The sequence below is a fragment of the Crinia signifera genome, chromosome 9 (genome assembly GCF_055691185.1).
Source record: "Crinia signifera chromosome 9, ASM5569118v1, whole genome shotgun sequence".
NCBI classification, from domain to species: Eukaryota; Metazoa; Chordata; class Amphibia; order Anura; family Myobatrachidae; genus Crinia; species Crinia signifera.
Window position 1 is genome coordinate 36,843,907 of NC_139225.1, and position 14,166 is coordinate 36,858,072.

At 45.2% G+C, this 14,166-nt stretch overlaps 1 protein-coding gene across 1 annotated transcript in view; it reads left to right on the forward strand.

The window, feature by feature from the left end:
* The first annotated feature begins 5,217 nt into the window (after positions 1-5,217).
* LOC146036840 (uncharacterized) overlaps positions 5,218-14,166 on the forward strand; it is a 39,322-nt gene continuing 30,373 nt past the window's right edge. Inside the window, exons 1-4 of the mRNA XM_083160704.1 lie at positions 5,218-5,310; positions 7,026-7,196; positions 9,357-9,461; positions 12,133-12,273. Of these exons, the coding sequence (XP_083016830.1) occupies positions 5,244-5,310; positions 7,026-7,196; positions 9,357-9,461; positions 12,133-12,273 (484 nt within the window). The 5' untranslated portion in view covers positions 5,218-5,243. The remainder of the gene's footprint in view (positions 5,311-7,025; positions 7,197-9,356; positions 9,462-12,132; positions 12,274-14,166) is intronic.

Consider the following 14,166-nt stretch of genomic DNA (forward strand, 5'->3'; position numbering starts at 1 on the left):
CAGCTTCTATGTTCTCTACATCACTTCCTGTGATGTAACCAAAAGGCTTTACCCGGAAATGTGGTATTATCGCTGACTCATTTCCGCCTCCGTCAGCGATAATACCACATTTCCGGGTAAAGCCTTTTGGTTACATCACAGGAAGTGATGTAGAGAACATAGAAGCTGGGAACATGGATATGAAATAACACAAGGCGCAATTACAATGCGAACGTTATTGCCATACATGTTTAACTTTATCTACCAATGAGCAATGTATGGAAGGATTAGGAGGGGTATTTAAACCCCATTAGAAGTATGGTTAGAGTCACCTTGAAAAAGATCAATGTTATGATCGAAACGCGTTGGCAGACTCTACTGTAGCAACCCCTTTGGACCTCATCTGGTGGGAGAAGGAATACCGCAGGAGCACTGGAACGGGGCCCCGTTTTATGCTGTTTTTTCCATCTTGCCTGCTGGACTTCCCTAACCTTACAGATGAGTACAGAGATTGCACTTTTTATATTGTATACTTTTAATGTATTGTAATAAAGGATCCATTTTTTAATCAGAGTGGAGTCCTGTATCACCCAATGAGAGGATCAAAGAACCTGTGACACGCCTGTTATACACACTGAAAGTGTGAGTACCCAGAAAGGGGGAATTCCCCGAAAATTTATATTGCTCTAGTATTGTGCAGTATTCAGTTATCTGATTAATCATTCCACATAATACTACAGTATTACACTAGGGAGAAGTTGTGTTTTATTTCTCCTATTCAGATTTCCACATAAAGAAACTGGACCTGAACAAATAAATCAGGAAAGTTATATTTATTTAGCGCTGAGTGATTGGTGAAGGGCCATCCCCCTTTTTTTCTTGTAGCTCTATTTCCAGAGGGTTGGTGTTCCCTCTTGGCATCCTTGACCATACACCCAGCAGCTTGCGCTGTAGGATTTCCACCTACCTTTCTAAAATCACCATTGAAAGATGTGGTGCGTGCACGCATATAAAAGTGACTTTTAAGTCACTTACATTTCCATGCACGCTGACATCCGGTGATGTCAGCTGCCAGCCCCCCGCACCAGGGTCACCGCCTCATTACCATGAGAACACCCAGCATTCTCATGGGAACGCCCATGGTAATGGGGCAGCCCGGCACCTCCTGCCCATCTCCGCCCCCCTGCACACAGTCACGGGTGCGTGCACACACCCTACGTCTGCACATGCGCCTTTGCATTCGCAGATGCTCACCATGCAAATGCACAGAGGACCGAATGGATTAGAATAACCCCCAATGTCACACACTCCATTTTCAGCCATGCTGAGCAGCCAAATAGCCAAATTACATAGACCGCATTGTACAAACCACCAAATGCTCAGAGCGTACTGCAGAACATGCTGCCAAGTCTGTCTGCACAAATCTTATCTCATCGTTACTGATCCAGATCTGCATGGGAGCTTCCAAATGAGGCAAAGCCCCATCTTCACGGTGTCTGGTGCCCAGGTTTCCTAAATAGCACAGGGCAGCGTTAATTGTCATTAACCGTTTATTGGTGCACATGCACAGTCACAGCCATGCTGCTGAGCATGTAACTGCTGCAGGGCTGCCAACAGAAATCTAGGGGCCCAGTACATGTTTCTGTCTGGGGGCCCCTCTTTTGTTTTGGGCAGAACGGATGATTTAATGGTTAGCATTACTGCCTCACAGCGCTGAGGTCATGGGTTCCATTCCCACCATGGCCCTAACTGTGCAGAGTTTGTATATTCTCCCCGTACTTGCATGGGTTTCCTCCGGGTACTCCGGTTTCCTCCCACAATCCAAAAATATACTGGTAGGCTAATTGGCTCCCAACAAATTAAGCCTAGAATGTCTGTGTGTGCGTGTACATGTGGTAGGGACTATAGATTGTAAGCTCCACTGGGGCAGGGACTGATGTTGAAATATTCTCTGTACAGCACTGCGGAATATGTGTGCGCTATACAAGAAACTGTTAATAAATAAATAATATAATGTGTCTTTAATGGTTTAGCACCGAATAGCGGAGTCTGCTTCATGTAATGAGATAGAGTGTACGAACAAGGGGGTAATAATGTCCTGGACTTTAAGGCACTTTCTACCCTGTATACAGTTCAAGTGCCCCTTTTATATATTCATATTGGTAGATAGAGAGAGGGAGGAAGGTTCAACCTACAAGCCAACTGCCTCTTCTGGTACCTGGGCTCTAGGAACGGGAGGAGGTGGCTCTAGGAACAGAAGGAGGAGGCTCTAGGAACAGGAGGAGGCGGCTGTAGGAACAGAAGGAGGCACATGGCAGATGTCAGCCACAACATCTGATGGGTTTGTGATGCCTTGTGCGCTGTTATAGTGAGCACCCATTCCGGGTATATCTGTGGAGTCGGGTTCTGGTGCACACCCTGCTAAAATCTATCATCATCTCTTTTAAGGTGTGTACACATGGCAGGATATGCCGTGAGATGCGTTTCCCGATACAATCAGATCGTGTCGGGACTCGCATCTCACAGGAGCGCGCATCAGCGCGTTTTGCATGCGATATGGCTTCCGATGTTCACTATAATCTGCAACATCGGAAGCCATATCGCCCCGTGTTTACACACTATCAGTATTATGTCAGCGAGCAGTCCCTGCTCCCATCCACATCCCTGTAACACCCAACTCACTAGACCACTGACAGTATGCTGGATGCAGTGGTTTAGCATTGTAACTCCCAGAAGAGAATGAGATGGTTACTGCGGGGGGTCAATATATGTGTTGGAGTCAGATGGTTTTATATAAACCAATGTTTCCAATTTTCCATTTTCGCTCAAAATTCTTAGGTCAATGATGATGTGATATTTATATGGAGGGGAGATAAAGAATCTTTAAAATTACTTTTTCAGCTAGTAAAATCGAGGTGAACTTTCTTGACCTAAGAATTTCGATCGAAAATGGAAAATTGGAAACATCGGTTTATATAAAACCATCTGACTACAACAAATACATTGACCCCCCGCAGTAACATCTATATAGATGGATTTCCAATATTCCAAAGGGACAGTTTATTCGGTTGGAATGTAATTGCTCCAAAATTAACAATTTTCATGAATGCACTAATACAATGAAAATGAAATAAGGGCTATAAACCTTTGCTTTTAAATAAACCAAGATAACCCCGGCATTTACTGGCATAAATGGAACTCAAACTAGCACTTTTCGCAGATGATATGATTCTATTCATATCCCATCCCCTATCATCTATACCCGCCATTATGTCTATGATCAAAGAGTATAGTTCTTTTTCAGGATACAAAATTAATATTGATAAAACTGAAGTACTACCATTAAATCCCCTTCCAAAGGAGATCTTGTCACACGAAACTCTCAGTCAATTTAGCATCGCCTCATCCCAAATAAAATATCTTGGTGTCCTTATAACCCCGAACCCACTAGATATCTATAAAACTAACTTCAATCCATTACTTCAAAAAATTAAAACCCAACTTGAAGGATGGGCAAATACACCTATCTCGTTATTAGGCAGGGCAGCCATCTTGAAGAATATAGTATTTCCTAAGATATTTTATCTCCTTCAAATGCTTCCATGTACAATCCACCAACATGACCTACAGATGATAAATAAACAGATGTCCAGGTTTCTATGGTGTCGGAAGAGGCAGAGGATGTCCCTCCATAAATGAACTCACCCAATAACTAATGGCAGATTGAAAATTCCAGATTTCCACTCATATGCCTGGTCGATCCATTTCCGATATATATCAGATTGTTTATATGACAGGTCAACATACACCGATTGCCTCCTGGATATGTCTTTATTTCACCCATACTCCCCCAGTGCCTTACTCCACACCCCAACAAAGCTAATACCTTCTTCTATTCGTAATCATATATTGTTTCGACATACGTATGAAGCGTGGATACAGTTGAATCGGAAATTGAACAGGAATCCGGAAATAACCCGATTCATTCCAATTTGGGGCAACCCAAATTTCCCGCCCTCCATGCTCAACTCCTCGTATTCACTTTGGCACCAAAAAGGGTTAGACAGCTTCAAAACTGTTTGACCCAGGAGGAAAGATTTTTACATATTCAACCCTTCAAGACAAATATACATTACCACTTAATCATTTTTTCATGTATCTACAAGTCAGATACTACATCTTACCAGTCATGTCAAAAATGATATACATGCAACACACAGAACCGTTAACACCCTTGTTCTCGACTTTATATTGTCATGAATTCAGAGTCTCAGACTTATATAATATTCTTCTGACGCACTTACCAACAAATCACCTTGAACAATTAAGCGACACTTGGAAGTCAGACATACCAGGAATCACCTCTCCTGACATGATATTTAAACAGTTCCCAAAAATAATTAAAACACTCCGTTCGGCTTATCTTCAAGAAGTACACTACAAAGTTATAAACTGCATATATATCGCTCCAGCTCAGAGTAAATATATGTCTTCAAGTGCCTCGGGAGAATGTTGTAAATGCAAGATGTGGGACGCTAGATTCTTCCACTGTTTCTGGTCTTGCTCTAATATATTAAAATTCTGGCATAAATTAATAGTATACATAAACTCCTTATTCTCTATTAATGTAACTATAGATCCTTTAGCATGTGTATGTCTAAATTTTACCAATTGGTCTCTCCCTCCACTCTTTTCTAAAAATATTCCCTTACTTAGAATTATATTGACTCTAGTGAAGAAGCTCATCCTGATCCATTGGATAATGCCGACAGCTCCTTCTGTAACTAAACTTAAATCAAAACTGTTCCAACTCCTCATGTTTGATAGACGTTCAGTACGAATGGGAATCCTTTTATCCACACACACTTTTTACTCGAAAGGGGAAACCTTTATTCTCTCCCTAGAAGAACCAGATAGATGAAGATGTTTATTGTGAACTGTGACTGTCTCTGAGGGTTCGGCTAATTTGAGACTTATCATGAATCCGCCTGTCTGGAAAAGTTTAAGGATTAAATTCCCAGATTGATGTAAACCTTCAATTACTCTAATTCAAGAACCATACAAAGTATTAGATAATAGTCCCCCCTACCCTTGATCTACATACCGACTCATAACATATTCCTTCATGTGAGAAACATAAAAAAAGGAAATCCAGACCACCCTTTCTTTTCTCCAGACAACAAAGACACAGGTGACAATTGTGTTATAGCGATTTGCAAATAGTCTGTAACTGTTCCTTTTGTGTTTGTATTTCTAGAGTCAGGATGAGGAGGCTCTGCGCTCCGGCACAGCTGAGTGCTGCATTCTTGCTGCTCTACGGCGTGAACCTCGGTAATGAAATCACACAGCGTACATGAGCAAACAAACTCTGCATGGTCTATATCAGGGATGGGGAACCTTTGGCCCTCCAGCTGTTGTTGAACTAGACATACCAGCATGCCCTGCAACCAGGGGTTAAATTGAGGGGGGAACGGGGTGGAACTGAGTTCCACCACCCCTAATGCGGAGGGGGAACATTTTTGCTTCCACATTGGCCCTGCACAGTAATTCGTACAGAAAAGCATTCTAGTTTGCAGGGGGATGCCACAAACCCTACCACTGGCCCTGTATCTCCTAATGGGGGGAGGGGAGGGGAGGTAATTAGGTGGCATAGAGAAATTAGTTCTCCCACCTCTGCATGATATCTTTAAGCCCTGCCAGCAACAGTTTTAGCATTGCCAAATAGCAAAACTGTTGCAGGGCATGCTGGGAGGTGTAGTTCAACAACAGCTGGAGGGCCTAAGATTCCCCATCCCTGGTCTATATAGAGAAACTTCTTAAAGCATTGGTTCTCAATCTGTGTGTCGTGGCACCCTGGGGTGACTTGGATTGGTGGTCCAGGACCAATTACATTTATTTATGGTCAATGTAATAAGTAAAAACAATGCTGGTGGCTGTCAGTCCCAAAATATGTGGACAACTAATTGCAAATCTTGTCCCTCACCACATAATTAAACTAGTTGGATGGCTGGAGGAAAGTTGGTCTGATGTGTGGCCAGCATTAGATTTCGGTGTCAAACTGCAGTGTAAGAATAAAGCAGCCAATATTTACCCTGCACAAAAAGAATATAACTCACCCAAATCTAACTCTCTGTATGTTACATCTGCCCCACCTGCAGTGCAGCATAGTTTTGTCCATTTGAGAAAAAATGCAGCTTTGCGATCAGATTGCAGAAGAAATGGGCCAGGACCAGATGTACTAAGCTTCAAACTAGTGATAAAGTGGATAGTGACAAAGTACCAGCCAGTCAGGAGTCAGTTAGGAGCTGATTGGCTGATATTTTTTCACTTTCCAGTTTATCACTTTTGAAGCTTAGTACATCTGTACATCTGGCCCTCATGTGCGGATGGGGGACATCACAACCAGCCCCCCTTCCCTGCAGCCATTTCTGCTGGTCACTGCTCCTTAAGCAATGCCTCCCCCTGCCCCTGTGCAGATTGTAGCTGCACAGAGTAGCCACTCCCCTAGTTTTGTGTCATCACGCCCCCTAACAACATGTGACCATGCCCATTTTTGGTGGCGCATGATGTCAGAACCACTGAGAAAAAGTTTCTACTTGCACCACTGGGGGCCAGACAGCATAAACTTAAAGACAGGACATTTATTGTAGAAATAGTTGATAATATTGTTGGAAAAGATGTACAGGCTCATAAAGGGTGGGTCATGGGTGTAACATAATAAGATTATATGGCAGAGTGCCAGGAATTAATTTCAGTGTATATCTCCGTGTTAGACGTACAAAGTATCCACTAAAAATGCTAGCCTCGCTCACATTTGTTATATAAATTCAAATGTTGTGTAAAAAAAGATTATATTTCCTATATAAAAGTAAACATTACAGGTCATTATGATGAATACAAATGTTTGCTTGGCAATTTGCACACCTATTTTAGTCAATTCACTTGCCACGCAAATGGTTAATTAGCTTAGATTGGTTCGATAGCTACTGTATTATATGAGGAGGCCCAGAAAGCGATTTAAACCCTTTATTTAATTCTTCTTGCAGTTACCAGTAGTGTCTACACCCAGCAGTCCATATTCCGGTCCAAGTGCTACACCTTTTACTTCCCTACCGGAGCAGACGCAAAGAAATGGCATAGAGCACATGACGTATGCATCGCTTCTGGGGCGCTTATGGTCAGTGTGGCGGACAGTGAAGAGAACATGTTCCTAGCAGGTAATTCATACCCATAAAATGTAAAACTAGAGTACAAGCCTGAGTGGCCATCAGCTGCAAAGGATGTTTGTCGATGTGGTGATGATAACCCTGTTACCGCCAGCAATACCCAATGGGAGAGAATGGAATGACCTGATGCAGGCTTCGGCCTTCACTTAACTTTAACTTTATAAAGCAAAACAACCTTTAGATTGTGGTTAAGAAGAAGGAACAATGTATTCTAGTTTAAGACATAGGAGGTATTCAGTCCGGGATTCCGACTATCGGAATCCTGGGCCATTTTCGCTCAGCTCGACTAACTCAGGGTTGCCGACTTTTAAAAGCTCCTCTCCAGGAGAAGCCCGGAGAGGAGACTTTCAGCAGGAGTTCGGGGGGCGTGGCTTAAACGTGATGTCATTAAGCAGTGAATTCGACAATCTGTGGCCGTTTCCGACAAAATAGATCCGACTTGCCTTTAATGCTGTCGGAAACGGCAGCATTGAATAGGTGGAGGCCCCTATTCCTGTCAGTGGAAATAGCGGACAGGATTGAATACTGCCCATAATCTTTCATTTATTTTATTGCATCTACACAGTTGAGTCACAACATTATGACCGCCAGTAATAGCCAGAGTAACCGCAGTGTGTGGCACGGATAGAAGCTATACGGGATATGAGTGACTCAATAAGGTGCTGATGGCACAGGTGGCTGGAGCCATGCTGACCGTAGTGCATTGACGTGGTTCCACAGATGCTCAATTCTGTTTAAGTCCTGGGAACTAATGAGCCAGGGAAATGCCTGGAAGTCTTGTCAGACATTTCTAGCTGTGTGACATGTTGCAATATCTTGCTGGAAGATCCCTCCTGTCCCATGTCGACCATAGGTATGTCAACTCTATTCATTCGGTGACCTATTGCCTGTCGAACAATAGTGGTCTCCCTATTGACAGTAGACCTTTTTATTGTTGACCTGACAACTGGCGAATATATGCATGTGCAGGGCCGCTTTGCGAATGCCTTCGGGGACTATAACAGGTGCACGGAGTGAGGCGGGCAGGGGGCGGACAGGGGGCTAGCACATGGGGACGCCCAACATTTCCTGGGCATGCCCATAAAAATGGTGGTTGTGCTCAGAGAAACGCTGCGTGTCCCCATGTGAATGCAGGCGTGTCGAAGCCAGCAGGGGGCGGGAGGCTGAGGTCACATGATGTCAGCCGCCCGCCCTGTCTTCAGCCAGGTCTTTGGAAATGAAAGTCAGCTTAGACTGACTTTCATTTGCGAGTGGGGGGGAGAAATCAATTGATGGTCGGCATCCCCCGTACACTCCAAGGCGAATGGATGTGTAAGCATGTGGATGTGTGAATGTATTCCATCTCCCCCACCCATTTGAGCCAGCTGTATTTAGCTCACCTATGGGAGGTAATTTGATATGTATTTTACTGTTTTATTAAGTTTTTGGGCCTACACACGGATTCGCTAGATCGCTTAGAAAATGCCCCTACATTGCTGCATGTGTAGGGGTCACAGCGATAACGAGAACAGTGGCCCTGACAGATCGCTCAACGCACGGCGCTGACGCATCGCTGTGTGCTCAGTGTTATGAGCAATCTAGCATTACTCAGCACACTCAAAGGATGTCAGCTGCCCACCCCATTTCTATCCAAGCGTGAACACATATGTAAGTGACTTTATAATGTGCGCTAGGGGCAGCCCGGTGCTTACCGCTCGGCGCCACTGTCCCCTTGAATCTTCCTCCTGTTTACAGCACGGGCGATGTATGTCTGCCTCTCAGGCGTACGTTGCAGGCTAGCATTGCCCTATTCTTACAGCATGGACAGCGCTAACCCTGCTGCTGTCTCCGGGCTTTGATTTAGATCTCGTGTGAGTAGCGAAATCTCGAGCATACCCAGAATGGCCAGCCAGGGGGTGGGGGGCATAGAGACAGTGCGTCAGCATGAGATGATGCGCCATCTGCTCCAGGGGACATCACAGGAGCGGGGAGTTTACGCTTCCTTGCTTCTCCGCACAAGGTGGTAATACATCTTGTTGGTGTCCCTTCCTGCTTTGCCTCGTTAATAAGGCGAAATATGAAGTGTTGTATTGCGCCACTATAATACATCTGATTCTGCACCTATATGGCTCCTAGGGTATATTATATATAATGATATTCTGTCTCTTATAGATGCCTACCCGAAAGACAATTGGCTCATGTGGCTGGGTTTTCAACACCTTGGAAGATGGGAGAGGATCGATGGGACATCCGGTAACTTCTTTGCCTGGCAGGACGGTATGTTACTTATACTTTTAGGAGGCTTTAACGTGTTGGATGTAAAATGAGAACAACTCAAAAGAAACATTTGCGCAAGCAAGAACTTATTTCCGCACATGAGATACATTTGATATGCGTACACTTCTCCGCAGGTAGCAGGTTTTTTTCGACACATCAGTGCAAAACTGCACCTGATGCAGTATCATTTGCAGTATGCAAATATAGTCTCATTTCCCTGTATTTGCATACTCTATGGCAGGGGTCAGGGAACTTTTTTACCTTTTACCCCAAAATATATTTGGATGCGCCTACATTACCCCCCTTGATTTGAAAGGAGGGAAATCATATAATTGTAATACACACTGTACACCCAGAAATTGATGATATATCCTGTTAGTTTTGTACACAGCCTGGCAGCCACTGATGATGATGATTACCGTGTACGGTAATCATCATCATCAATGGCTGCCAGGCTGTGTGTGGTATAACCATTGATTATGTGACATCCAGGCAACTATTAGTGTCAGTATTTCAAGATGGTTTAGTGACAGTCTGTACAAATTTTTCCCCTAGACTAGAGATGGTATACCCTGACAGGAGCCCATAACCAGGCAAAGAAACTTGGCGCCGCAGCAGCCGTACAGACTGCACGCTGCTGAGATGGCGCAGCAACTAGTCAACTCTACTGAGGAAGTGGGCGGACTTGGAGGCGGGGCCCGGGGTATCACGCAGGGAAGTGTGTTATACACAAGAGCATGATGCACTGCACTGCGTCTGGTCATTGTACATTACAGTACTGTAACACACACAGCCAAGTATGCACACAGAATCTATATATAGATTCTATATGCAATGACATGAAATTCCTGGGGGTAATGGACGGTCACACTGCTGAGACACAGCAAGGCATGCATATAGATTCATATACATGCCCGGCTGTGTCTCGGCAGTGCGACCATCCATTACCCCCAGGAATTAATTTTTTTTCCCCATTTGGGGTAATTTACCCCTGACCACTGCTTTATGGTTTTGCCCCACCCACTTCCATCTCTTCAGTCATTAGGACAGTGGTTCCCAAACTTTTCTGAAACATGTCATTCTAGAATATCAGCACCCCTAGGCCAATAGTTTCTTTTTGGGAAATGAAGAAAAAATATGAAATTAAGTCAATTTGTTTTATATTTAATACTTAGATTTAATTATATGCTGAGGGACAATATTTGCATATTTAATTAAGTAAACTGAATTGGGCCTGGATCACAAACCTGAGGCACCCCTGTCTGGAGGCACCAAGTGTCTTGAGGCACCACAAGGTACCACGGCACACAGTTTTGGGACCTACTGCATTAGGATCATTGTGCTCAAATTACACTGGACTAGCCGTGCATTCACCTTCGCATCAGTGTCAGGGCCAAATGTAACAGCTCACAATATGTAGGAGCCGGTGGCAAATTGGGCAAGATAGTCACTATATTTAATGCAACAATTAACGTAAAGGCAAGACTAATTGCCGCTTTAACACCAGTGAGGCTGTCTTGACGAAATTGCACTGGCCCCCCAAAATAGCGGCCTATTAAATGTGTCTGTATTCACATTGGTGCAAGGATTCCACGAGTCTGATTTCATGCTGTATGTTTTAATGACAATTCTTATTTCTTAACCCAACGTTGCTGTGAGCGATCCTCAAAATATCCCCTAAAAATGCCGGCGTTGCTCACAGCGACAGTTCTTTTAGTACCAATAAATACAAATACAGCCACGTTGATTCATTGAAGTTTAGTTAAATATTGCAAAAAATATATGCAAAAATAAAAAAGAACGGTTGCTATGAGCGGCGCTGCCATTTTAAGCGGATGTTTTGAGGATCTCCCACGGCAACGGTGGCACTCAAAGGGTTAATTCAATTTTTTGACAAATTCCCTTGGCACTCAAAGGGTTATTTGAGTGACACTTGATAAATGTACTACTGATTTATTTGTTACCACTTAATAAATGTACTAGGACACTTACAGAGCCTTCGTCCAGCTGGGGCAGTAAGTAAGACTATGGGCCTTATTCTGATCGGTGCGGCCGGATCCGAATATGCGGCCAGGACCGTGCGTGCGAAACCCTGCCTTCCATACAGATCGCCAACTCCGTCCGTATGCGGTAAGAAGCTGGCCGAACGGACCGCACGTGTATTTTTCATGGAATACGCCTCCTCCATCTCAGGGAACCTCCCCCATCATTCAATGGTCGCAAACCATCGAATGCAGGACCGAGTGGTCCACCAGCTCCCGCGACCTCAGACCACACGGACATTTTTCCGTGCAAAAGCAGGGATCTGGGCGGGCAGCTGACATCCGGCGATGTCATATGTCCGCCCCCTACACGTGTGTCACGGCCTCATTACCATACGTACGCCCAGCGTTTGCATGGGAACGCCCATGAAACGCGGGGCGTATGCATATGGTAATGAGCCCAAATAGCCCTTCACGCCCCTTTCCACCCCCTGTTCGGAGTGTTCACATTTCATGCGGGATTTTGCCGTACGCCCCGCTCACACATGCGCAGAGACGCCTCTGCACATGCGCAGACACAAAACATCGGCGGCACGAACGCACGCGGATATTACCGCACCAACCAGAATAAGGGCCTATATGAAACTTGGTCAGAGTAATGTGTAACTTTGTGCTAATTGTCATTGCAGAGCCAGATTTCAAGGATTTATTCATACAATGTGCAGCTATGAATCTGACGTCCAGCGACCCCCTCCGCCGTGGCTTATGGGTCAGCCAAAGCTGCGACTTATTGGCCAACCCCACCGGCTACGTCTGCAAGTCTGATATAAGTATGTTCCCTGGTGCCCTCTCACTATTAGTCCCTAACTGGGCATGGTGTGCATGAATGCAATATATGGTGGGCACTAAGCTGAGGAATTGGTTCCAAGACCCCATACTGCATATTTAGAATTAATTAAGGTTTAATTTTTTTGTATTGCAACCTTGTACCACAAATATGACCATGTTAGAATTATGACTATAATAGGGGTCCAGTTGGTTGTGGAAAAGTCAACATGGCTACAAAAACAAAATACCTGCAATACCGCTATGGCTTGAAATAGTTTAGTGCACCCCAAAACAATCTGAGGTCTAGGACGAGAAGTCTCATCATAGGTTTAAATAGCATAGAAGTTTGGATCAAGTTAAATCCATTAAGTTAGTGTTGACCTCGTCTAGTGACCCTTGGTGTAAGCTGATCCAAGCACTACCAGTGAGTTCAGTTATACCCGTTTTACACCTACAAGCCGGGACGCACCTGGGATTTTAGACCCAGCTCCATCCCGGGTACAATCCGGCTTGTGACCCCTTTTACACCGCCCTCCCCATCCGGCATAATGCCGGGGTGGGTGACGTCACTGGAGGCAGGGCCTGAGGTGGTGCTGGAAGATGAGAGCATCTCCCAGCACTGACTTTTCCATTGCAGTGAACGAGTCCCGGGTCACATGTATCGGGATCCCGGGATTTGGCCGCAAAATCGCCGGGATTTCAATCCCGGGATTGGATGTTCCAATCCCGGGATTTCGGTATTAGACGGCGCATGCGCCGTCTAATGTCGGGCAGCGTCTGAACTCCTACTCAGATGTTGCCCGGCTTCTTCCGACAAGCCGTGCGGCTCTGCGTAGCGTGACACAATGTCATAGTCACGCCGCGCAGGCCAGACAGCTGCACCCCGCTCCCGGACACGGCCGCATTTATGTCGGGCAGCGTCTGAGCTCCTACTCAGATGTTGCCCGGCTTCTTCCGATGCGGCGCGCTCTTTGTAGCGTGACGCTCCGCTCAGCTTGTTCCCTGTTTACAGCCTCATAAATCTTGCCACAACTCCCGGATCCCGACTGCACCCGCCCAGGTATGAAAATATGCGGACGGCCGGGGCAATTTTTAAAATAGGGAAGCCAATCCTGAGAATCCCGGGATTGAGCATTTTTCAATCCCGAATCCCGGGATTGAAATAATGCCCCGGGATTGGCATCCCTAGTCACATGTTTACACAGCACCATTATCAGGGTCCTTCCTGTGTTTAACCCTGGTCAAGACCCAGGTAGGATGCCTGGGAAGATGGACCCGGGGTTTTGTTTTTGTGCTATTCTGCTGAACCGGGTCGACATGACAATAACCCAGTGGTGAAAAAGGGTTACTGCACTGTAGGGGTACGGTACTGCACTGTAGAGTTACACCAGCAAGAACTCCAAAAGGTAGGCTTGGAGAGTATGGCAAAACCACAGAGATATATTTTTGCTGGATTCAGTGCAAAAGGACAGACTGGGCTGAAAGATGGACCACGGCAGGACCATCAAGAGATCAATATGGTTCTTCCAAATCAGTAACAACTGCATGTGTACCAAGGAGATATTAATATCAAGCTTACTTGCTTAGATGGTGACTGAGGTCTAAGGTATTCTCTGGATATATGTAGTGTTAAGACAGGAGGGGTTAGGTTTTGGCATGGGGGGGGGGGTTTAATGGATGGACACTTAGGGTTAAGGGGATTAGGGTTAGGCTGGGGGGTGGGGTGCGTGTTTGGGTTAGGGTTGGACACTAATAAGAGGAATAGGGTTAGGCTGCAGAAAGAGGGAACTTACGTGACCCCCAGATGGGATCCTTCACTTCTGACTGCTGGTGTCCATCTTTTTGCCGCCGACATCCCAAATGCTGGGCATGCATAAGTATTCCTTTATAACACT